The sequence below is a fragment of the Clarias gariepinus genome, chromosome 4, assembly GCF_024256425.1.
Source record: "Clarias gariepinus isolate MV-2021 ecotype Netherlands chromosome 4, CGAR_prim_01v2, whole genome shotgun sequence".
Taxonomy (NCBI): domain Eukaryota; kingdom Metazoa; phylum Chordata; class Actinopteri; order Siluriformes; family Clariidae; genus Clarias; species Clarias gariepinus.
In genome coordinates, this window is record NC_071103.1 from 14,283,297 (window position 1) to 14,310,252 (window position 26,956).

Consider the following 26,956-nt stretch of genomic DNA (forward strand, 5'->3'; position numbering starts at 1 on the left):
AAATGAGTGAACTGAAAATGTTGCCCACATTGTCAGATCTGTACAAGTAACCAGAACATTTAACTGCTTCCTTAGCTCCAAGTACCCCCCGATTTAACTAATCAGCTAAGTAACAGCCCTCTCTGAATTGTGTTGTGTGTGTTAAAGGAGGGCTCTTCAAGAAACAGAGTTAAGAACAGAAAAATAATCTGTTGACAGAGTCATGGATGGCAAAGGCTCACTGAATGCACATGAAGACACTGAAGGCTAGCCAGTGTAGACCGATCCAATAGAAGATCAAATTGATGAAATGGTTAATGCTGGTTGTGATAGAAAGGTGTCAGAACACTCATGACACAGTGCATGACTTTTTATGATGGCAAAAGCAAGGACCTTTTTAATATTAGGCAGATAGTAATAATCTTATGGCTAAATTGTGTATACACTCTTTGTAGATCTCATGTGCAAGGAAATTCCATGTATCATCATTTATTTTCAGAACTTGGTGTGAAATATCGGATGCATAGTAATGACACACCTCCGCACGATAGAATTATATATTTATAAATTATCTCAAGTCTTAACAGTTGCCAGGGTGAGGCTTGTGAGTACATTATGTGATATAGTTATAGGATCACCTAGACACGCCTGTAGTGTTTATAATACAAGCAGGTTTTTTTTTTTTTTTTTGACCATTTATAACATGTTTGTGCTTTATTAACATATCACATGGATATAACATCACAAATCACCGTCATAAGCCTTTATAATAAAAGGCACGTTTTTGCTCATAATCCGTGGACATGTTTGTCTCTCTCTCTCTCTCCTTCTCTCCAATGAGGAACGGGGAACAGCTCAAGCGCTTTCCAACGCACGTGTACACAGCACGCGGAAAACCCTCTGGCCGTGTCGTTGTCCTCTTTGCGATTGGTTAACAGAAACAATGTCTCCGCCCCCTGAATCCGCTCATTGGCTGCCGCCGTGAAATCAATCCCGCCCCCGTAACCTCGCTCGCCACAGCCGCGTGAGACTACACAGTTTAGACCTAATGTTGGTATGTGTGTAGAATGTGCATACTTATTCGGTGTGTGTCACGGCTACACATACTTATGCTTGTAAACGATTTTATCAAACAAACCACATATTGAAGTCACAATCTGATAAAACAACACCCACTGTCAGTGGTACTATTCAGTTGATAGTCAATCTGTTGTAGACATAACCCTGTTTAAATTAAACCCACATGCACTCCTTAAGAACTACATACTTACATGCTACTTACAATAAAAACTAAAATAAAATAAGTAATTGCTGCACAAATGACTGCTGTGCAGGCCTTCAGACTAAATTTCCTCTAATGTAAGCACACCATGCAAACATGTTTTCTTGGAATTTAACATCAAAATGAGAAACCCTTATTCTGCCATCCTGTGGTCCAAGTAGAGATGTGCAGCTTCAAATAACAAATAATGATCAGGGCATGTCTGCTGTGTTACAAGATAGTAAACTGAGACAAACATTGCTAACTGTTACAGGTATGCATTAAATCATTGTCTCTGGTTAAAGAAGGGAAAAAAAAGCTTCTTGTTGTACGTTTTATCTGAATTAAGAATGAAGCGGAGATACGAACCTCGTAATAATAATAATGATAATAATAATACCATAAAGCTCAAGATTGCAAAGCATAAAGCAGGACATAAAGCTTATTCATCAGTAGAAACAAAAGCATTGACATAAACATACACAATAAAATGTAAAATGTTGCCCACATGGTCAGATCTGTACAAGTAACCAGAACATTTAACTGCTTCCTCAGCTCCAAGTATACCAGATTTAACTAATCAGCCAAGTGACAGCCCTTTCTGAATTTTGTTGTGTGTGTTAAATGAGGGGACTTCAAGAAACAGAGTTGAGAGCAACTGTATTAAAAAAAATGATCTCTACTAAAGGTAAATCATACTCTTTTCTGTAATAAATAATTCATAAACCTGGGACAAAACCTGAACATATGGGTGGACAATCGTAAAAAAAAAATGTATATTGGAAAATTTGTATTTTATTCGACATTAATAAAATGAAATGCAGTAAACAACAGAATGAATAATGATATATAAGATTTTAAAATTTTATTAAATGCTTGGGTATCATCAACAACCAGCTTATTATAGGTAAATAAAGTGATAAAAACATACTTGTTGATTTACTTATTATTCTCAAAAAAACAAAAAAAACATGAGCTATGGGTAGTATGGCCTCACTACATAAGAAATTAAGAGAAAAGTATAAGGGATGCTTTCATAGTTGGCAAGTGGGCAGACTATGTCCGACACATAATACATTAAGTAAAATATGAACGTGATAACTTCCACTATCATTCCAAACTACCTGCAGTGTACCTATGATAAAAAAACATATTTCACCTTTGTTTGTTTTTAAAAAAAAATCATAACAATAATAAAATATTGACACAATTTACATTACAGTACACTTGTTCCTTCCTAATTCTACCATAGACTCTATGTATAAAAACTCCATGCCAATAGGTGGAATTTCAAATTAAACAGGCTCTTTTGCCTCATTTTACTGAAATTTTGATACTAAATCACAATGTTATTAAGGTGTCTTCAAACCTGTTCCTCGAGAGCTACTCCTGCAGAACCTCTTTTCCGCCCTAAATTACTGCTAAACACTGGCATAGCTCACATTTTTCATTAATCTGGATGCCCTGGAATACTTGCTTGTTGTTTTTTGGTTGGTTAAGGAAATAAACTATGCATCAAAGTAGCTCTCAATGAACAGGGCTGCATATGTTTGTTTGTTTTTTGTTTGTTTGTTTTATCATTATATATTATTTCGGAGGCCTTTTCAATTTAAGTGCTAATCCTTCCTTCTTCGTGCTAGTTTCATTTCCAAAGTTGGACACAACCCTTCTGATCATCTCACTGTGTCACTAGCATGAAGATGGAGGTAAAAGTAGTGCTTATTCTGGGACAGTTTGAAACATTCCGCTTTAGCTTCTTTTTTTTTTTAAACATTTCCAATCGTACTTAATATGAAACCATCCCATAATCAACATTCATCCAACACATTAAGACCAGTGCTTAACATGCACAGATTGGAACAAAACACTGATCTTCCTAATACGTTCTTTCTTTTCTTCTTATTCTACTAATGCATTGTTACAAAAGATCAAATCCCCACACTTGTTCTAAGTGAACTACACATTATACATACCAGCGACAGAATAATTCTACAGAGCAACTGCTGACTTACAGTGAGTATTACCGTTAAGGGAAATACTGTATTAGTAACATGACTATAAATTCACCTAATGTCAGTGAAGGATCCAAGATGTTGTTCAACACACAAAACTGTATAAGACCATTTTGCAGACCGAGGTGGGATTTGTTATCTTGGTATCTTTATAAAAGACATCTGCAAAGAGTTTGCAATTTTGCTTGTAGCAGTTCAGTTTGGAAGTTCGGTTTACGTGAGGAACTCATGATGGTTAAATCGAAAAGAATAAACTAAGAGCAATCAACCGACCTTCTGACGGTCAGATACCAAGCCTTAGTCTCTATTTTTGTCATGCAAAACACAATGTCCTTCTTGCTACTACATACTGAAGTCATTAACATTAACATTAAAGTAAAGCACACTCAGTGACTGTACTGTATTTGCAGGGTTGAAATATTCCTTTTACTGTCTCCTCTTTTGAACATTTTTCCTGCTGTTAATTTTAAACAAAGAGCACTCCCCCGTGTCAGTTCTGTCAGTTTTCCCCGACAAGTTCTTTTGTGTCTCGTGAGAAGTGCTGCGTTCCAGAAACGAGAAGGACAGCGTTTACAGGAAAATGCTCTATTTGATAAGTGAGAGCTTCTATGAATGAGGGCTGAAAGTAACTTGCGAGATTGTTTTCCACAAACTGCGCATCTTAATCGACCCGAAGGGTAACTGACTCTTGGGCAATGTCTAGCTGCTATGTGAACCATAAGTGCTGCTCGTCGTGAAAATGTTGTGAGAAAACAGAAGGGACAAGGGAATCGTTTAAGAGGAACTTGAAAAGAGAGTAGTCTATATAGTTCCAGTCCTCCTGAAGGGCTCAGTTCATACACAACTCTGCTTCCCCCGCTTCCTCTCCTAATCCGCAAAAGCATAGCCATTTTTTTTCTAAATTTACGTTGTCTTCTACGAAATGTTTTTCTTAATCTTTTCTGAAGCTTTCTATTCTCATTTCTCTTCCTTTCCCCAGCTGAGAGCTCCATCTGTACCCCGTCCAGTTTTGTGGTCTGACCCCATTCGTAGCCTATCTTCTCTCTCCCGTTCCGTCTTTTTTTTTTTTTCTTGCGACGTCGTAGTTCTTCTTCGCTGTGAAAGCTGTGGTGGTGGTGTGGCTGGACATTAGCTGGATGCTGCTGGCTTAGAGAATGGTGCTGATGCTGCTCAGGTGGAGGCAGAACAAGGGGGTGGATGGGTAAGTTTGGGTTGAGTGTATGTCTTTGGCCAGCTTGGTACAAGGGTTCACCTTTTACTCCTGTGTGCTGATGGGATTGTAGAGAGGAGCTTGAAGGCAAAGGCTGGGAGTATGGTGTGGCATTAGAAGAGGAAGGGAGAGATGTACTGGCATCATAGAAAAGAGGTGAGTACCCAGCTTGTGGTTGTGGCGGCGCATGCTGGTGACTATGAAGAACACCACTGTGAGAATCCTCTTCTCCGTGGTTTCCACCGGTGGGTGCAAGCTGGAGCAAAGCGTTGGTGGCAGCTTCACTTTCAGATACTGAGCCACCAACACTGCTGTCTTCTCCAGTAACATTAACGCTCCCTTGTGGTGTTCCTTGACCGGTCCGGGTTAAGCCATGCTGAGACAGCCTGTGTCTTGTTAGGCTGTTAGAATATGCAAAGGCCTTCCCACACACTTCACAAGAAAACAGCTTGTCACCTCCTCCTTCGTGCACTGTTTGATGATGTGCAGTAAGATGGAAGTGATGACGGAAAGACTTCCAACATATAGCACATGTGTAAAGTCTGGGAGGAGGATGGGGATTTGAACCTTGGGGTTTAACATCCTGTGGGTATGGATAGAATGAAGAATTACCTTGACCACCTTGAATCATGCTTCCACCAGGAGCTGGGTAATTATTAAGGTTGTCTCCTCCAGGTGTTGTAGGTACTTCCTCAATTTCTCCTTTCTGGTGTAGCTTTCCATGTCGCTTAAGGCTCTGGGCATATCCAAAATCCTTACCACAAAGAAGACATTTATAGTTCTTCTCTCCAGAATGCACTGTATGATGCTTACTAAGGTGAAAAGCTTCTCTGAAGTATTTGCCACATACTGTGCAGTGATGAGGCTTTTCCCCTGTGTGGATTCTGTCATGTCTTCGTAGAGTTTCTCTTCTCGCAAATCCCCGGCCACAGATGCTGCACAAATACGGTCTGACATCCCCTAGACCCCCTGGTGTTCTCTGGGAGGACTGACGTCTTTTGGGAGGATCTGCACCAGCTGCCCCAGGTTCCTTCTTTTTACGAGGCTTCCGAGGACGTTTGGGCTTTCCACCTGCTGTCTGTTGGATTGATTGTTGGTGAAGTGCCAGGGCATCCTGGTTATCGCCACCTCGAAATGATTTCTCCATTCCGGATGTTGAAGACGGACCACCGGGTGATCCAAGAGGGCCTAGACCAAGACCTCCGAGTAGCCCACCAATTATATCTCTTCTATCGTCTCCTCGACTGCTATTATTAAGATCACCAGTCATGCAATTTGCCGCTGCAGCAGTGATGGCAGAAATAGCATTATTGACAGAACTGGTAACATCGTCTTCAGAGTCCTCCAGCAGAGCAGAGAGGGGTAAATGTGGGTGCTGTTGGTGAAGCTGCTGGTTTTGGCTTTGTGGGTGTGGGTGCAGAGTAGGAGCTAAAGGTGCTTTTCTTAGTGCTGGCCCCGCTATGCCTCCACCACATGAGGATGTTCCAGCATAAAGGTTGCCTTGAGAGCGCTGGTCTTTGAAGTTATTGTAACCATCACTCCGGTAAGACCCTGCATGACAAATCAAACAGTATGAATGCTGCATATACAAATATCCCCTTAGCACATCATACAGCACAACTTTATTTGGCGCACACACATACTATCCTGTAAGATAAATATGTGACTCACCCACTGCACTAGTTACCATTCCATCACTGGAAGCCCCTGTCTTACTGTTCTTGCCACCAACTATAGAGTTGCTACTATCACTCTTCGGTCTTGGTCCTCTGCCTGATTTGCCACAAGTGCCTGAGGCTGCATGGTTCAACAAAGAGGTACTCTCACGGAAACACCGGCCACAAGCTGGACAACGAAAAGGCTTCTCTTCGTGTATCTTTTCGTGACGGGTGAGGGACTCACGCCGATTAAAAGCACGGCTACAAGTACTGCAGGCAAATGGCCGTGCACCAGAGTGGATGACACCATGCTGAAGCAGGTGTCCCTTTTTTTTAAATCCTTTTCCACAATCTGAGCAATGGAACGTCTTGTCAGGACTTTGGCATAAGGATGATGCTGAACTATCCTGGGTTGAGTGAGGAATACTTGGATCAGCAGGATGCAAAACAGGATTTATGACATTACTTCTTGTGCCTGCTGTGCCTGCAGTGGTCAACTCATGACTGCGTAAGTGCCTGCGCAGACTGGACAGGTGAGTAAAAGTTTTTCCACACTCTCCACAATGATAAAGCGGTTCAGGTTCAGGATGAGATGAGCGTGGGTGCATGGAACTATGATTGTCAGGTTTAGAACTGTTTGTCACTAGAACGGATGCGGATGTAGAAGTGGGAGCGGAGGAAGAGGATGATGACACGACTGAAGAGGAAGATGGGGGGGTTAGGTGGGAAGGGGGATCTCTACCAAGTCCTGACATACCAACACGGCCTTGGTGGAGGGGGCCAGGTGTAGGATCTTGGCTAAGACCCCCCGAAGAGCCACTATTGCTGGAGTTATGATTTGCAGAGCCATGACTATTGCTGCTGCTGCTAGTGTTACTGCTGCCGTCAGTCTTCCGCTGAGGCAAATACCCAGCCATTGCTTTCTTTCTCCTGCCCCCTCCACTTCCCCCTAATGCACTGTCTACTTTCCCTTCATCCTTGGAGAGGGACAAATGTAAGGGCAGAGGAAGGGGTAAACCAGTTTCCTGTTGCATCAGAGATGCCAGCTGGTTTGAGGAGAGGACAGGGATTCCTTGAAAGTCAAAACTGCTTAATGAGGAAGGTTGAGATGAGGAATGAAGAGGGTGATGTGGATGGGGATGTGACAAAGCGTGAGTGGGCAACTGTTGTTGTTGTGGTGGTGGCTGCTGTGGCTGGGGCAAGGTGGTTGAATGGCTATGCGTGTGTGAGGAGTGGAGAGCAGGGGGTGGAGCAAGACCTGAACTTGATTCAAGACCTAGATGGTTGTGGCTTCCTTGCTGCACCAAAAATTGCTCTAGGCTGGAATTGGCTGGTACTCCTGACAGAAAATACTGATTAGCAGCTAGCATGCAACTAAACTGTTGATGCAAGCTCCGTGCATCAGACTGAGCTCCTGTCAACTGGTGACCAAGGGAAGTTACTGCACTAGTGCTAGAAGGGTTATTAGAGCTAGAACTTGAAGGAGATGGGGAAGAGGAGGATGGTCCAGGGGATGCTTGGGGAACAGTGAGGCCAGGATGTAATGGGGGAGGTGGAGGTGGAACAGATGATACTAGTCCTCCAATTCCTCCTGCACTTCCTCCACTTCCACTACTGCCTGCAAAATGGTCAAATCGCCCAACTCCTGGATGTAGCTGTTCTTGTGCAAGGGCTGCCTCAGCTGGATGAAATGAACGCAAAAACTGAGGATACCCACTCACGTGACTTCCTCCACTGCTACTGCTCGCAGACATTTTGCTTGACTTTCTTGAACTTTGTGATGACGAAGACAGTGACTGCTGCTGTAGAGGAGGAGGGGGTGCACTCATTTTTGCAAAAATTGATGCAGAATCAGAAAACGCACTGCTTCTAGATCCTTGCAATGGGCCTAAGCCAAGTCCAGACAAAATAGCACCAGAGGTTTCTACTTGTTGCTGTTGTTGCTGTTGCAACTGGTGCTGGTGAAGCTGCACTTGCTGCTGGTGTTGTAGTTGTCGCTCTAATCCAAGACCTTTGAACTGATGGGCTTGGTGTCCACTCAGCATCTCTATGATGTCCACATTGTATTTTCCAAACTGGAACATTTCCCAGTTACTGAAACATGGGTGTGCAATGGCAACACCGTCTGCTCTAGGAGCAGTAACAACAATCACACTAAAATTGCCAGACGAGGTGTTACAATGAAAATCACTGTTGATTCTCTAACCTGTTTCAACTCACCCTTGTGTATGGTCTGCTTTGAACTGATCTGCAGTTAGCGGACAATCACCAACTGTTCCCACTTTAAAGCCAGTTGTGCCAAGCAGATGCTGCAGCGTAGAATGGATTTTCGGTATGGATAGTGATATTCCAAAGTTCTGCAACACACAATTCAAAGGCTGGATTTGATTTTTGAGTCTTTAACAGTTCTGTGGTTTTAGTGCTTGATGATAACTTGAGTCATTGTCTGTGGTTAAGAAGTTGTCTTTCTTTTCGGTTCTTTTCTTTCATCAGTATCCTTGTCAGTACTGTTTTCCTCGAATTGCAACAACGGTCAGTCCGTCATTAATGTAAATGGATTTGATCTTTAATGTAATGTAAGTGAGAAGATGTGTAAATCACAAATGGTGACACTTTATTTTCACATTTTTGAAAGTGCTTAGTGATGCTTTTGTTATGAAACAAAACCAAGATGACTAGATAAGACTTTTTCTTGGTTACATACTTGAGTTCATGATCATCCTAGATATGGACAGATTTCTCCAAGTGCCATGTGTTAGTTCATAACAGTCAACGCCTGCTAATGTTTAATCCGTTCAAGCCCAAGTGATATGCAATTCCTTTTCCGTGTTTCAGCAAATATGCCAGGCATCTTTTCCATTGTTGAAGAAATTACTCTCAGATGCATGGGACGTTTCTCCACACCGCTCCTTTTCTCACTGTGAGACAGAGAAAGAGCAAATATAAACGTAAACGTGAGAAAACCCTTAGTTTCCCGCTGCTCTGTGCAGTTTAAAAAGCATTTAACTACCGTAAGGGTTGATTTATCACTGGACTTGGTATGATAGGGCAGAAAATATACCGTATACTAGACTTGTGAGTGGAGTTTTGACAAGCAACTAACTTATGAATATGTGAATAGAATTGTAAAGATATTTTTGAGCATGTGTAAAACAATCATAATGTTTATTTTATATTAAATATGTACAATGCAAACAACATTTGTAATATAATGCATGAGTGTTTTTTTAAAGCTTGGTCCATACAGTATGTTATACTGTATGAAGTTGTTGTCTGTCCCATTTTTTTAAAGCATGCATTGTCAAAAAAAAAAAAAAAAAAAGAGCATTTTTTAAGGGGGGGGGGGGGGTTGGGGTGGGGGTGTAACACAAACGCACTGCTAACCCGAAATGCATGCTTTGCACCTTTGATTACTGTTTGGGTTCATCTTGCCTCGCATAGTTTTTTTTTTTTTTTTAAGGTAAAATATATTGCCCTAAATCTGCTCTTTATATTTAATTTAAAAATGTGGCTGATTTATTTGACCTAATGCATCAACCGCATCACAGTCTAGCACCTACTGTATATATAAATATCATTTATATGTTTACCATTTGCTTAACGCTTGCATACGAGCTTAATCTCGCAATGCAATGAAGACTCACGCAAAAAGGCAAATACATTTTTGCACATAAGTTATATACACTTATAATATATGAATGCGTTTCTTTACGCATCGCGAGCTGCTCGCATTGTGCAAAAAATGATGCTGAGGAGCCGCGCGAGCGGGGAGAGGTGTGAATTTCAAGTAATTATTCCATCTGCTGATACCTCTGTATGTCACACAAAAGGGGAAAACACGCAACGTTTGGAGACGCAACGGGAACCTCACGAAACGGGGAAATCGACAAACCGAACGCTCACATGCATGATACACCTTGTTAGAAATTCCGGATGCGCAACACTAAGGAAAACTGTCTCCGTAGTTAACACGTCGTTAGCATGCAAAACATCTGGCTAACAGCAACACATTCGCCTAGCTTGCTATGTCATCAGTCTGTCCATGATGCGCAAGCAAACATCTGCAAGCACGGATCACACACACGTCGACAGCAAACGCATCGTTACCGAAGACAATAAAACAGGCCGTTTTTTTACCTATGCATCCATCTTTTAGATTGGGAAAGAGATGAACGGGGCCTGCTACACTCTCCCACCCTGCCCCTCTTGCTCATATGCCCCCTTGTTCTGCGTGCTGTTTTCCAGTCGTTAGCCAGATAGCTAGGACCTTATGTTCACCGCAACCTAGCGTTCTATCTCGCACACAAGCTCTTTGTCCCTCTGCTAAACATACATGATTAGCGTAAAAAAATCTTTCTATTTTAAACGACACCAAGCCTGCTTTCTGGTTTTAGGCGATGCATGTTTTCATTTTTGTCGGCTAAAATATTTTAGGACCGTTTTTTTTTTTTTTTTTTAAGGAACGAATGACGTGTGAGCGCATTTCCATCAGGCGTTTCCGGTTTTTTTAAGAACGTTTCCGGTTAATGCGAGTGCGCAATTTGCTTATAGTTATTCTGCGGGTTGTGTTTTATTCTAAAGCTATTTTTTTACGTAATAACGTAGTAATAATACTGTAAAACGTTATTTCAGTGTTTTTTAAATAAAATATGTGAGTAATTGTGGAGCTGACCTCGCTTTGCTGTTCATGTAGCGCGCTAGCAAGCTGTATTACTAATGTTTATTGCGCTGATGTAAGATAAGAATGGAGGGTTTGGGGAGGATTCTTAAAAATTATATTTTAAAATAATAATACAGTATATAATTTTATATCATAACAGGATATATTTTTTGTGACACCGTGGTATGTGAAAAGGCAGTGGCCATTTTATTACGGTGTGACAGCTTAAAGTAAAAGCCCATGTCCGCATCAAAATGGCTGCCTGAGTTTCTTGGCAGCGGTTCTGTCCAGGTGGACAAAGAATCCAGTGGCACACAAACACCCAAAAAATGTCATGTTGTTTTCTAAGACAGTAATCTCAAAGACAGTTTTCATCAGTTGACTTTATTTTACAAAGGTAAACAATCATATTTGCCTTATCGAAGAGGGATATAGAAAACAAAGTGCTGAGTAAAACAATAGTGTGATCTGGGTAAAATATTTCACTTTTGACCAAACCTCTATTCTGTTGCTTTTTGTTACATTTCGTTACAAAGGTACATTTAAAGCTATTCAGTTTAGGAGAACATTTTCTTTTCCTCCCAATTATTCAATTCAGGGAAATATATATATATATATATATATATATATATATATGTATATGTTTAGTTGTTTAGTGCACATCTGAATAAACCATGTGCTCTAGGGTACGTAAATGTTCACAACTTGTAAACAAAGCTTAATTACTTAAAAACCAACCCAAATAAAATGGGAGGGGTTCGTCAGAAAGGGCATCTAGCATAAAACCTGTGCCAAGTTGTTGTGCAGATTGGATGGTCTGCTGTGGTGACCCCTCGATGAGAGCAGCCGAAAGACCAACAACATTACTTAAACACCATATAAAATATTACCTATAAGGATCCCGAAGACAAAAAAAAATCTACCTGGAGATTCTTCTTTTTTCCCCCCTTTTTTCTAACGTGTGTCGGCATTATATTTGTAGCCTATTTTTTAAATTACTTTGATAATATTGCCGAAGGCCTACGTCAGCACAACTGATGGTTATCTTTGCAGTTTTAAGTTTAAACATCTCATAAAAACTTACAGTTATGGCTTGTGGGTACAAAACCGAACAGACGTTGCTACAGACCTTTTTAAAGACAAAAAAAAAAAGAGATGCTAAATCAATTTAGCTATTCTAATATTCCCTGAAATAAACATTCAAACAGCTGAAACTGAATTCAAATCAATCTATTTTTCATTTACATACACACTATGACATCATATCAACCCAGTGGGATGTCATTGCCACAATGACACTGGCAAGCTTCTGTATGATGGTCACACTATGACATCACGCCAAGGAATGTTTCAATGCACTCATCAGGATGCACTGAGAATCTGTAAAGAATGAGTGCCTGTTTTTGTGCTTGTATTTTGTACTTAGAATGCAAAATAATTTAATGAGAAATATAGATACCTAAAAACAAGTTAACACTAAAACCACAGAAGAAAATATCACCATCATAATGTTAAGATAATAGAGAATAAACAGCAAGAATAAATATCACCAATAACCATAATATTAACTGTCATATTAATGACAATAACAAACACGTATGTATAAGAGAGTCTGTAGGAAGATTGTCTCTAAGTTTTGTTTGTAACGCATCAAGATCCATTTTAATTTCTGTCAGAAATAAGTGAATGTAGTCTACTGCCACCACATGAAGAACTTCTTTCACTTTTCTGCCTCAAAAATTACTAGGCAATTTACTCTGAACTACTTGTACTGGGAGAAATACATTTAAAATAACTAGCTACCTAATACTAAAATGTTTACCAATACTTGCTGTGGACTTTTAGAAATGAATGAGAACTAAAATGGTTTTACACCATAGCCTGTCCTGTAGGCTAGACTGAGGTCATCTTTACCTCACTGCTTTCTTTTGCTTCACAGGATTTTTTTATCTCAGTCTATATACATTAATATTTACTGTCGTCAGTATTCTCACCACTTTTTAAATAACAATTAATAAACTGTGCCTAGGCAGTCTACCACTGACACACATGTAGTATAGCCCTTAATATTGATAAGCATTATTGATTATGATATTGGGTGTGACGCTCTGTCCATTTCTGGATGAAAGCTGATCAGCGGTGTGAGATGACTTGGACTCTCCCCGTGTTCAGTCGTCACTTTAACAGCGCAGACACATGGCTTTAGGGAGATTTCAACAGCAACCCAGCAGGTTTGTTAGTAAGCTCATTGAAGTGTCTGTGCACACCTGAGCTAAATTCTCATGTTGGCTAAACCTTGCCAACATTTACTGTGCTGTGCTGCCTAATGAACATAAATAATCCTTAACAAACTTCTCTCTCTATATATATATAAAACTGTGAACATCTGGACTCTTCTCCTGTTTTCCTCATATAAGCCACATTGAACAGTTTGAGGCATCCATATAAATAAAAACCTTTCAACAATACATACAGCATACATAGAGCTTATAATGACACAAATGTGTCCCCATCCTTACAGAACTAGTTTTCTTGCAAATTCGTTGCCACTGTCCTTCAGCCAAGGCAGAAAAGTCATTGTCAAGTCCCTGCACTTGGACATCGAAGAAAACCGTTGGCTTAGAATCCAAACAAAGTGCCATTGATCAGTAATGAGCTTAGTTCAGTTGGTGAAAGTCGATGATTGTCAGATACATTTCTCTTTTTTTCTCCCTCTGGTCTGAGCTGTGTTGCCCAATCAGAATGGCTTTTGAAGATAAATTACCCACCACCTACATTGAAATTTTTAGGTTGAAAGGACAAAATGATGATTATTGGTTTATCTTATTCCACACATATGTTGATTTCTGTGAACATTATGAAAAACGTGCTCCAATAAAGCAGTCTTTATCTAGAAAATCCACAAGCAAGTCTTTCAGAACTTGTGATGCAGTGTAAGGTGTATATGAAAAAAGGCAATAATAATCATGGGGCTTTCCTAAAGCTGATGCAGTTTAGTTTCCCTTACTCTGTGTCATTTTTTGTTTTTTAATCATAGCAATCATTTTTGGATCAACTTGTTTCTGTGACAAGCCATGTCATCACCATGTATTCTCTTGTTTTGTGACAGTAGCTCTGATTTCCAGCATTTTTGTTGAGCTCCTTTTGTACATTGACAGGTTATCAGTATCCCGATGTGTTTGTTTTAATACTCATTTCAGTTTACAATCTGTAGCAGCACAACCGAACAGCTGGAGTAACTTATTTCTGTTTTAAAGTAATCTTCAGATGTGAGCAAATTGTTGGCGTGCAATGTTTCCTTAAGTTTTGTTCCTTCCTTTCTGTTTCTTTTTTGATAAGATGAATGTTCCATTGGACATTACTTGAACATATGGCTCTATAGTGGCATTAAATGTCATGTAATATCCAGTAAAATAAAAAAGCATGACACAGTGACATGAATTTATCTTTCTTCACCTGGTTACCCAGGCTCTTCATGTACAATATTCGTTTCTGACAATGTTTTCTAAGGTGGCTATTATCGAACTTATAAGAAAATTACTATACTGTAATTATGGCTGAAATTTTACAAAGAGAATAAAACAACAAAAAGTTTTACACTTGTCTACAAGACATTGTGTTCTCTCTGTATTTACAGCTTCTGTTTCCCTTGTGGTTCCCTCTACTTCTTCATCTGTTATACTTTCTTTCATGTCCTCATTCTCTCTCTACTTTTTATCCTTCATCCGCTCTCCATCTCTATATTCTTTTCTTCAGCCATTCTCTTACCTATACCATCCTCCCACTACTTTTACACTCTCCTTTACACTTTTCACTCCCTTGTCTGCCCACTCACTTACTCTTTCTTCTTTAATCCCTCCATTACCATCCCACTCATAGCACCCTCAAACTCACCCCCCATATCTTTCAATTTCCCTTAACTCTCTCTCAATCCCCTCCATCCCCTTCACACAGTCACTTCATTTTTGCTCCCCGTCCGAACACCCTGGTTTGCAGCCACCCCGCTTCCACTGCTTCCTCCTCCACCAGGAATGAAATGTAGTTGCTCAATGGTATTTTGCCTTTTTGCAGCAAAAGCTAGCCTCCTGGCGCTATGACCTGCTAGTGTTCCTGTGCCCATGACAACCCCTGTTCCTTGCATTTCGCTCCATCCCACACCTCCACTTCCGCTGCCTCCCATGTGACTCGGCATGGCTCCTGTGTTGCGCTCTTGCTCGCGGCCCGAGGTTGGGTGTGAGTTCATCTTGATCATGTGATGGCGATCAAGAGAGGGAGTGGCACAGACATTCTGCTGTGATTGAGCCTTCTGGTGGCTCATGCGGGGTAGAGTGGGCACCATGCCCCCTCCAACTGTGTAGTCGCCCATTCCCATGCCCATACCACCCCCGCCACCTCCATAATCGACTCCACCCATGCCCACTTCCTCCTCTAGATGATCAGGGGACATCAGCAGCCTTTCCTTAGACTTGCGCAGGGTATTCTGGTTATTGGAGTTTTTGCCTGTTGTAGCATTCATGGCTTTGTAGTACTGGTGCTGCTGGTTCTTGGGGACCCGTGATAAGGTGCTGCCATCCGCAAGGGCAAGGAGCTGATCTGTTGATTTGACACGGCGAGGAGGTTTGGAGAGGGTGTCGTAGTTCTGGTTGGGCTTGGTTTCTTTAGGCTCCAAAGGATAGGGGTTAGGAGTATGGCTGGGAGCAGATTGAGGGTGAGGTATGCGGGGACGAGCAGCATGTGTGGGTAGTGTGCCTCGTCCACCCAGTGTATAGTCACCACCCCAAGGCAAGTGGTGCTGCGATGAGTGGAAGGACGGAGGGACATTGTTGGGTCTCCGTTTAGTGGTGCAGTAACCTGAATATTCCTCCAGACCTCCTTTTTCTGTGGTTGGGAAGAAAAACAGATGTTTTTAAATAAATGTGGCCAATAATGTAACACATATTTTAGCATATTTGTAACTTATAATTAATAGATAAAGCAACAATGTATGGTATCTAAAGGCAACAGTATAAAATATAATCTCTATGAAATATCAGACTTTTGGCATCATATAGCTGGTGATATAAATCATGCCTGGTATACACTACTGGTACCTCTTCAGACAAAACCACCAACCCCTCCATGAAAATTGAAGACAGATGTACAGTGCATCTTGGAAAATTAGAATATCATGAAAACGTAATGTTATTTTCGTGATGTAGTTAAAATTTTTTACATTTTTAATCAATTTTATTTGTATAGCGCTTTTAACAATTGACATTGTCGCAAAGCAGCTTTACACAATGAAATGTGAATGTGTATGAATTAAAATGATAAGACTGTCCATGAGGAGTAAGCCGAGGATGAGGGCGACAGTGGCAAGGAAAACTCCCTGAGATGGATATCCCTGAAAGTCTCATACAGTATAGTCTAGGTTCAATACACCTCAAGTGAAATTTTCATGCCTTTATTTTGTTTTTAGGAGAAGGTGCACAAAGAACAGGGCTGACTGTAGTCTTAAAAACTTGTCAAGAACAAATGATTAGGAACAGAAGAACTTTAGGAGAGCTTTATGTGCAGTTGAATGAGGCTGAAGTCTATGCATCAAGAGCCACCACACATAGACGTCTTCAGTCCTTCAAGTCCTGAAACAGAGACAACATCAGAAGCATCTTACCTGGCCTAAGGAACAAAGGAAACGGACTTGAATTGATCGGTGGTCAAAAGTCCTCTTTTCAGATTTCAGTGAATTTTGCATTTCATTTGGAAATCCCAAAAGGGAAGTCTCAGAGTCTGGAGGAAGAGTGAAGAGGCACAAAATCCAAGTTGCTTGAAGTCCCAAGTTTTCACATTTTGTGATATACTGGGGTGTTATTTCATCTGCTGTTTTTTCAAGACCAAAGTCAGTGCAGTCTGTGACCAGGGGATTTTAGAGCACTTCATGCTTCTGTCTGCTGACAAGCTCTATGGGAGGCTGATTTCCTCTTTCAGCAGGACTTAGTACCTGCCCACAGATGCAAACTTCTGACTATCTGGTTTGCTGACCATGATATTACTGTGCTTGATTGGCAAGCCAACTCACCTGACCTGAAACCCATAAAAAAATCTCTGGACTATGGTAAAGAAGAAGATTAGAGATACCTGACCCAACAATACAGACCAGCTAATTTTTAATCTTTAAAAATATGCTTACATTTTGAGATGAGCTGTAACATTTATTTTTTGAGCTGTAAGTTGTAATCACCATGAAAACCAAAAAGACTTAAAATATTTTACTTTACATGTAATTAATATGAGAGTTCTGGTTTTTTACATTAACATTCCACAGAAAATGTACTTTTTTACTGTATAAATGTTTTTTTAAGATGCACTATATTTTGATTTATATATTTATTTTAGTTTTGATTCTGATCAGTGTTACCATGGAACACTGGGCGTGAAACAGAAATATGTCATTTAAAGTCCATGACAGAGAACCGTGTACACACAAAGTTTACCCTTGCAGCAATTTAGCACAGGAAGTTTAAAGTCTGGTATGTTTTTTGGGAGGTAGGAGGAAACCATAGAACCTGTAAAAATCTGGAAATGCAGTAACCAGAGCTCAGGATCGACCTTGGAGCTGTCAGGTGGCAATGTTGCCTGCTGTGTCATTGTGCTGCCCACAGGAAAATCTGTCTCATACAATTATTATTCCCATACCTATACTATACACATATACATCAAAAAAGGTATAGAAACCTAAACTGTATCTCTTGAAGTTTTTGTTTGTTTGTTTTTTTCATTGTATCTTGTATTGATTCTGTTGTCCATTCGTTTTCCTGCCTATCTTGCCACAACCATCAGGCTGCAGCTTAATCCCCAGATACACTTCAGGCTAAAAATGCTTTCATGCTCTAAGCTGGTCTCGTTAAAATGACCATGATCTCATACTGAATTGGATGAAGTTATGTGTGTATATATTTTTAAGCAAAGTGTTGTAGAACTATGTCCAGTTGTCCTACGCTTAATGGTCCCACCGCACAATAAAACAGCTGTTTTAATTATTCTTCCAATCGAACAAGAAGTGTCACAAACCCAACAGTGTCAAATGATGGCAGTAAGCTTCTGAGAACTGTTGCATGTCCTGCCTTTAGTGAGGATGTTCTATTAGACTCACCGAGCCGTTTAAGGGAAGAGTATCTGTTGAGCTCAGGCTTCATGGCAGCTTCATACGAGGGTGGGAGCTGTGCCAGGTTATGAAGTGAGTGGTGAAACGAGGGCTGAGGCTTCATGGCATTAGTATGCTTATTTGGCTTCAGTGTTCCACCGGCGGTCATCTGCACATTGTTCATACGTGGTGCACGCTCTGTGAACAGCAGCATACACACTTTAGTTCAAATAGCAAAACATGCAAAAATATGATCACATATTTGCTTATAAAACTACAGGTTTTCGTTGTATTATTTTCTCCACTTACACGAGAACTAATGAACTACAGGCAGAGTCTAGGCAGTTAAGATCACCACTTGGCCTGGATCCACTTCTGCCACCTTTTTTATTCATTCAATCTCATCACTAGCTTTTTGTCTATTAAACCATAAATGCATGAGGAGTGCAATGCATACTGATGTGTCAGCAGAGGGACAAAGGAAACACATTAACTTGTAGAGAACCCCTGCTGAGTCGAACCCAGACCATAAAGCCAGGTGCAAATTATTATTCCTGCCTGTTCAGTACTGTATATCCAATAGGAGGTACTGAGGTTGATATAACTCTATTTTATATGTGATTTTATGAGTTTCTTTTTATATTTTAGTCATTTGAACATAAAAAATATCTGACCTGTTCTTATATTGTAAATAAATGCAAATCCAAAGTTGGAGTTGATCACTTTTCCACTATTGTCTAGCAGACAGAAATCAGGTTTATTTTATCACATGTATTCATTTAGATCAATAATAAAATTGCAGCAAGGCTAAGGATTCTTTCGTCAATCCTGTGATAGTTTCAACAATGAATCCTTGCAGCTAGAAATAGCTGGACCATCAGTGGTGAGGAATGGCAACATCCAGTCATACAGTGTAACTGCAAACACTCTATAGGAATACAGACATAAATTGACTTACCAATGGTGGCAGTGTGCTTGGGGCTAGAACCTGAGGTATGGATAAAGTTGTGCTGCAGATTTCCCACTAAAACAGAGTAAACCATGACATGTGAGTGACGAGCGCATTGGGAAATGCTGGTTTACTAGAATAAATGAAAGAACATTGGTTATTTGTGTATTTTTGGAATTCGCAAAATCTTAGTTAAAGTTTTACTTCGAACCCATTCCTGTAAGTTACCAAAACCTAAAAGCACACAGCATAATAATTAGAACAGTTGGCACAGCTTCATCTGTTTTGGGAGTGCCCCCTCATTGTGAACACCCCGGGTGAAATACTGCTGCTGAGATGACTGATGCCATGAGCATCTGTTCCCTGTAAATGATTGCTTGTAAAAACTGTCTGCTGCACTGAGAAACTCTTGCCAAATCATAGCAATAAAGAAGATCATGTGCATGAAGAGCTTAGGATTCATGGGACCCAAAACTATCTAAAAATACAGTATAATATATAAACTAACACATAAGTAATAAAACATCTCATTAAATTACTGTATCATCTAGAAGGAGATCTAAAAGCTAACTTTAAAAAGGAAAATGAAAATATAATATGGACAATTGTCTCACATCGGTTGTCTTTGCTCTGCAAGGTGGGGTACAGGTTTTTAGGAGGACGTCCAAGAGTTCCCTCTCCACCTCCACTGCCCAGGGCAACACTATTGTTTCTTTCTCCCTGTTGGACTGGGCTAGACTGATGCCGCAGCATGTCCACCAGAGCTCTAACAACATAAACGGAAGATCAAAGGAAGAGAGAAATTCATATAAGATTACAGATATGTTGGTATGATCACTTGATCCTTGATTCATTAAATTAAATATAGCTTACCTGGGCATATTGAGCTCCCTGTTGCGTGCCTGCCGAGAGGCCTTGTTAAATGCCACCTTGATGGCCACAGCCACAGCAACAGTGAATGAGATTACTCCACCGATGACATATATGGTATTGTTGCTCTGTTCAATGTGCCTGAGGTCAGGGTCAGTAAGGTGATGGGGTGGTTTCGTTCCTGGTGGGGCTGTGTTGGCCCATACTGGTGAGATGTAGTTATGGCAAATGTTCTGGTCGAGCCGGCGGGAACGATCTGGACAGCAGAAGCGGTAGTGGCATGTGCCGCAGCAGTAGATAAAGTCATCCTTGGAGCAGTTGAAGGTAAGGTCATACTGGCCCATGACATCATAGTAACCCCGGCACACATCCACTTCCACCAGTCTTCGTGGAGGTGGGGCCACCTGTGCTGCTCCGAGTGGAGGTCCCAGGGCATCAGCTGTGGCATTTTTAGAAAGCATGACTTGAGCCTGGGGTCTGGGTGGTGTCTCTGGCCATCCCGTTGACCCTTTCCCTCGCCCATTTCCTCTCCCATTTCCTCCACCTCTGGACTGCAGTACTAGGAACCCCCAGCTACTGGGCCTAGGGCTGACTGTTGGGGTGCTGGTGGGTCTGATCGGAAAATTTCTGGTTTTGGAGGGAGCAGACACACTGGCTGAGGACGTGTAAAGTGGCGCGGCGATTAACAGGAAGAGTAGGATGACACACGTTCGGGCTCCTAAGGTGGCCGTCATTTTTATGTGACTAACACGACTATTTTCTCTTGCTGACTCAACCCTCTGTTCAGTGCAGAATCCTCCTTTAAAACCACAGTCCCTAACAGCGCATGTAGAAATGTAAGTCATGGGCTTCCGACATAAAAGATTTGTTTAAACGTCTGTAAAAAAGGGCACTGTGTGTGTTTCGGGAGAAAATAGGGTGGGCAGTGATAATAATGTGGTCTCAGACTCCAGGGAAACTCAGATCCTCAGCAGAACAAAGGAAGCCTGAGTAACTGGCCTAATGGTTCTCCCTTGAGGCAAAGTAAGCTGAGAGACACTCACTTCTCACCTTATCTTCAAAAATGCTTTAAAATATCCCAAAGTGTCTTTACGTCTCTTATGAATAAAATGGCTTCCCTTATTAAACAAGCACTGGTCAGGTAGAGTTAGTTAAAAGGCTTTTGAATTAAGAAATGTATTTATGTAAGTTCATTCAGAACAACTTAGTACATAATATATTCTCCTTGTTTTGGCACTTATTAAGATGATTTTGCTCAGAAGCAAAGGACAACTGTAAACACCATAAAATGTAAACTAATGCACTGTCTTTTTTTGTCTTCTGTAGGACTTTTATACAATTTGGGCACTCTTTATGTTCAACAGTGGCACTTAAGTCATTAGGAATTTCCCTGACCCGTAATACTCCCTGAATGCAATTTTCTTTTAATCATTTAAAACAGTTTAAGAACCAACTATATTGTTGAGATAATATTAACAAACTAACACTATGATAGGTTTACGTCTTTAGAGGACTACTTATGGTGGTGAAATCTTTGGAATGGTTAAGGTCAATGTGGTGGGGAATCATTTTGACTGCACAGCCCTTCAAAGGCTTTCCTCGCTGGACATCTAACCAATGCTTTTCTGCTTAGAGCAGAGCAGCATACATTTTTTTTACCTGCTTGTTCAAAAAATGGTGCGTCTACTAAGCATGTGAAAGAGTGCAAATGTGTGGATGAAATAAAACATAGAACTTTCTATATCTCTAAGAGATCATCTATAGCTTAGTTCCTTATTTAGTTGTGATGTGAAATTAAAATTGTAAAAAAAAAAAAGGGAGTAAATACTTATTGTACTTATTTAAAAAGAAAACGGAAAAACGAAGATGTCTTTCAGATGTTGATTCTTTGACTATCTGAAGAATGTCACTGTAGTTGAAAGCAGCACTTGGTTTGGTTGCAACAGCAGATTTGTGGCGCCACGTCTGCAGCGAGCAAAAGGAACCTTTATGAACATTTGCCGCATGTAAACAGTAAAAGCAACACTGAGATCTGAATCTTCAAACGTTTCGAATTCCGACTGGTTGACTTTGGAAACTGATGATCCTCATCAGCAGTGCTGTTTTCTCAGGGATGTGTGAAGAGATTCTGAAATACAAAAAAAAAAAAAAAAAAATGTCATTACAGACACATCCTAGACAGAGAGACATTGACAGACAGACAGATATAGAGGCTTTAATGCAAAGCTGTGGATCATGGCCATATTTTAATTGCACAACCATAGCCAAATAAAATTGTAAGTACAATAGAAACAGAGCACTGGGTATATTAACGACTAACATACAGATTTACCCAGCAAGGCAACAGATGCATTTGTACCTTGCTAGATTCATGAGCAGGAAAAAAATGGCAATGCATGCTTTGTGAAAGCCTTTCAAGCATTTCAAAGCCCATTAAGGATAATTGGTGTTCAGATGATTATCCCGAAGAATATATCACAAACGTTGCAGGGGTAAATTCCAGCAGACGCTTGGAGACAAGAAAAGGAATGGTGCATAATAGTTGTGCTGCATGGTGCAGGGAAGGGTAATGGCGGTTTGTTTAATGTGTTACTATGTGCCAGTGTGAGTCAGAGGCATTGAGAGGTCTGAATAGTAGCGATGATCTGAACAAGCAGTGATCAATTCCTTTCATAAGGCACATGATGAGGCTGCTTGTGGGTGCATTATTATATGTGTCAGTATGTTTATGCGCCGTGCGTGTGCATGCGTGTGAAAAAAAGAGAGCAGGATAGAGAGAGGTTTTTTTTTTTTTTGGCTACTCCCGAGATGGCTAAATTGTGTTTGATTTTTGTTTGTTTTTCATTTTCAGGGCAGAAAATGATGAAGGAAGATAAAAAAAAAAGAAAAAAAAAGAATGGAAGAATCAGAGCAGCAGGAACAAACAGAGCCAGAGGTATGGCAGAAAAGCTCTGTGTGTGGTGATGGTGAAGTGCGTGTGCAAACGTGTGGGAGTTCAGCGAGTGGGTGGCAGAGAATGGAAAGCTTTCTGTGACACCGCTTACCAGCACACACATGCACACATAGTATCCAGTATGTTCCTGCAGCATGTACCGAGCAACCAGAAAACACATTTAAGCCACGCACCAAAACAATCCACAATGGAATAAAATTAGGCAACACGCGCGTTGGAATGAAGCGCAGAAGCATATGCGCAGCTACACCCAACACAGCTGGTGTGTAAATGGGTGCGTGTTTTGACGAAAAAAGAAAAAAAATGAATAGGTTTTATCACGTCTGTATTAATTCCTTTATTGCTGCTTAATTGTCACGACTTAATTACGCCATCCCTCCTAACGACACTCGTCATAGTGATGATGTTCAGCTTGTCATATAAGTATAATAAATTTTATACATGAGCTGGACAATATAATTAAAATATCGTATCACGACACATCTTTCTACGTTTTAATGATACAAGATATGCAGGTGTCCTAACAAATTATCAGCGGAACAGTCTGCTTCGTGGTTTCTGGTTCATTTAACAACCTATGGGTCTCAAGATACCATTAATAACATACTAGTTACTGTTAACATAATAGGTGACACGTGAAGTGAATAACATTGATTATCTCATTACAGTGGCACCTTGACACAATGGGTGTTAGATATATTAGGCGGCAAGTGAACAGTTCGTTCTTAAAGTTACTAGAAGCAGGAAAAATGGGCAAGCAACTGAAGTTGAGCAGCTTCGACACGGGGCAAATTGTGATGAGTCAGAACATATTTAACACAGCAGGTCGTGTGCTGTGTGTTTCCAGTATGCAGTGGTCATAACCTACCAAACGGTTTCCAAGGAAAGACAGCTGATAAATCTAATTTTCACTGATGTGTGTGGGATGCACAGAATACCCTCTCTGGTCCAATCGTACAGAAGAGATTCCATGGCGCAAATTGCTATTAAAAAATAATGCTGGTTAAGATAGAAAGGTGTCACAGTGGAGCACATCTTATTTCGTGTGGGTCTGTGTGGTCGCAGACCAATCATGGTATCCATCCTGATCTTTGTCTGTGACTTAAAGCACCTACAATACACATGAGCATAAGAACCAGACCATCAAGCAGTGGAAGAAGATGTTCTGGTTTGATGAATCACATTTCCTTTGACATTATGTGAACGACTGGGTGTATGTGGGTCGCTAACCAAGAGGAAAAAAAAAACAGCAACAGATGCAATGTGGTAATAAAGCAAGCCAGCAGAGGCAGTGTGATGTTCCGGGCAATGTCCTACTAGAAAATATTGGGTACTGGCATTTATGTGGATATTCTTTTAAAATGTAACACCTACCTAAACGTTGATGCAGACCAGATACACCCCTTCATTTGAGGAACACAATGTAGTGTTCAAGATGTTGACTTGGTCACCACATTCTGCAGATTTCAGTGTGAAAGAGCATCTGTGGTATGTCTGATCCATAGAGTCTCCACCTCTCAGCTAATTTCTTAGTTGCTTTTAGAGGTCTTGTGGATTTCATACGATGGCTCAGAGCTGATTTGGTGGCACACAGGGTGAACGCAATATTTGGCAGGAGATTTTATTGTTGGTGCATTTATATATAACCATATACACCTATTAACCATAATAGCTGATCACCAAATATACACCAGCAAACTGGCATCAGAACCATGGGCTTCCAAGGCTCACCCAGGTCCACAGAGAGCATCCCATATGGTCTGATTTCTCAGAAAAGACAATACTGCACAAACCACTAAAAAAGTCAATGCTGGCCATGATAGAAAGACGCCAGAACACCCAGTACATCACAGTCAGGTCACTGACAGGACTCAGCACTCAAAGAGATCAAGGCTGCTTCCCCGAAATCCCCAGATCCCAATCCAAATGAGCACCCATGAGATGTGCTGGACAAATAAGTTTAATGCATGGAGGCCCGACCCAGCACCCCACAGCACCCAAAGAATATGCTGCTCCTGAAGTATCCATCCTGGTGCCAGACACCAGAGCATACTCCCAGAGGCCCTGCGGAGCCTCAAAAAAACACCTATTGGTTTATGATAAAAGGAATGCATCAAAATAGTTTAGCTTTCATATATTGTAAATACTTAATTTCCTTTCCAGCGCCCTTATAGTAGGCAACAAATCACTCATCTGTCTGTTTCAAGCCTATAAGCTAACTGACTGCTGGGCTGTTGCAATGGCGCAAAAAACAATCATCACCCTTTAATTTGTTTTCCACTGGTCAGATATTTAGCAGATGCTTTCATCCAAAGTGACTTAAAAAAAAGCATGTTTTGCCCAGGAATTAAACCCAGATCAACTGTTTATAACACAGCAATCCTAAGCGCAATCCTAAGCGCTGTACCATATGCATAATTACAGTGTGTCACAGACCATAACATCTCTGATAACTAGCCAGATATGTAAATGTGATGGCATGGTAAACATTTTGAAAAACTCACTGATAACTGGCAGTTGAAATGAAGATTATTGACAAATGTTTGACTATCCATTTCAATGGGATAAAAAAGGGCTTTAAAAATGTGACAAAAAAAAATAAAATAAATGACAGACTGAACTGTAACTATTTTTTTTCATGTACACTGCAAAAAAATCATACGAGAGTTAGAGCAGTGTGGTTATATAAACATTATATAATATTATAAACATGGTAGACATCGCAGCATATACTGGATGGCTAAATAGTCTGAGTTTAAAGGCAAAAAAATATTTAAAATAATAAGTTATAGCGAAGTATTTAATTTGATTTTGCAGCACTTGTGTATGCACTAAATATAAGAACGTAAAAACAAAAATGCATCAGGATTGGTATTACATGCCGAAATGATTCTGTCCTGTAGTGCATTGCTTGTTTTTGGGCCAATGCCAATAAAGTACTGGGTTCCGATGACCCCAATGAAAAAAGTTAGGGCTTTTGAATTTTGAAGCCTTCTTGGGTCTAAAATAAACAAAAATAAAAGAGGATCAAATAAAAAAAATGTTTATAAAAAACCCTATGAATCCAGCCGTTCGGACCACCATATTGACACACACACATACACACATGTATGAATATAGACATGATAGCATTAATTAGTTGCTGTAGATTTGTTGGCTGTACATCAATAACCCGAATCTCCCGTTCCATCACATCCCAAAGGTGCTGTATTGTATTGAGAGGTGGTGACTGTGGAGGCCATTTGAGCACGGTGAACTCAATATCATGCTCAAGAAACCAGTTTGAGATTATGATAGCCTTGTGACATGGCATGATATCCTGTCTCGAAGGAATGGAAAAGGTCCTCAACAATACTCAGGGAGCCTGTAGCACTTAAATGCTGCTCAACCGGGACTAAGGGGCCCAAAGTGTGCCAAGATATGGCAAAATATCCTCCATACCCTTACACGACCAACAGCTGCTTGAACTGTTGATTCACGCTGGATGGAGCCATATTTTTCATCCTCTGCTGCTTCAAGGTTTAACATGATGTGTGTCCGGGTTGCTACTCGGCATACTCCAGGTATATCAAGATACTGTATTATTTGAGTTACTGTTGCCTTTCTATCACCCCGAACCTTTCTGGCCAGAGCTGCTCACCAGGTATTTCTTTTTTTTCAGACCATTCTCTGTAAACTCTAAGATGGCCTTGTTGGGCACAAACAATCATGCCAAATTCAAAGTCAATTAAATCACCTTTCTTTCCCATTCTATTGCTCATTTCAGCAAATAGTCTTGGCCATATTTAAATGCACTGAGTGTTTACCATGATTGGTTGGTATTTGTGTCAATAAGAAGTTTAACAGGTGTACCAGAGCATATATGCATGATTTGTCCCAATCCTAAATACCTTCACATAATCTAAGCACTTAAATCTAAACAAAAGGTTCACACTATTTATCCAGCAGACAAGCCCTGCTCTTTTTGCCCTGATCCACAAATGTCTGCACACTCAACAATGCTGTCCACTTAGTAGTCAGATATTCCGACTATCAATGAAGTGGCCCAAGCTGTTAACACAAGCTCTCCTATTAAACAGACCAGCCTATTTTAGGCTTTGTGATCTATTCAGCCACCATAGGATAAGTGGTGGTGGTTGAAAATAACCATGAATATAAATAATCTTCTCCTATCATTTTTACTATAGCATGTTTTATAACTATAATCTACAAGTAGTGCTTACAAAAACAATTCTTTAAAGGCCATCGTACAATATTTGCACCTAAAGATACTCCTGGGGT

The 26,956-nt window shown here is 40.5% G+C and overlaps 2 protein-coding genes across 5 annotated transcripts; both read right to left on the minus strand.

Annotated features, from left to right (window-relative positions):
* Window positions 1-2,090: 2,090 nt before the first annotated feature.
* Window positions 2,091-10,563, minus strand: si:dkeyp-69b9.6 (zinc finger protein 865). Of its 4 annotated transcripts, none has more exons than XM_053493862.1 (4): window positions 10,258-10,563; window positions 8,825-9,038; window positions 6,134-8,477; window positions 2,091-6,013 (listed from the first exon to the last, which is right to left on the minus strand). In XM_053493862.1, the coding sequence occupies exons 3-4, from the start codon at window positions 8,202-8,204 to the stop codon at window positions 3,639-3,641; spliced, it is 4,446 nt and encodes a 1,481-aa protein (XP_053349837.1). In that variant the 5' UTR covers window positions 8,205-8,477; window positions 8,825-9,038; window positions 10,258-10,563; the 3' UTR covers window positions 2,091-3,638. The 4 variants fall into 4 exon arrangements, 3 of the variants coding, with proteins under 3 accessions (XP_053349837.1, XP_053349838.1, XP_053349839.1); XR_008357886.1 differs by having other exon boundaries at window positions 5,882-6,013; window positions 8,341-8,477; XM_053493863.1 differs by lacking the exon at window positions 6,134-8,477.
* Window positions 10,564-11,143: 580 nt separating this feature from the next.
* LOC128519809 (protein shisa-7) lies at window positions 11,144-21,477 on the minus strand. The gene is made up of 5 exons (XM_053493690.1): window positions 19,726-21,477; window positions 19,467-19,618; window positions 18,862-18,927; window positions 17,913-18,101; window positions 11,144-15,658 (listed from the first exon to the last, which is right to left on the minus strand). The coding sequence occupies exons 1-5, from the start codon at window positions 20,565-20,567 to the stop codon at window positions 14,727-14,729; spliced, it is 2,181 nt and encodes a 726-aa protein (XP_053349665.1). The 5' UTR covers window positions 20,568-21,477; the 3' UTR covers window positions 11,144-14,726.
* Window positions 21,478-26,956: the final 5,479 nt, after the last annotated feature.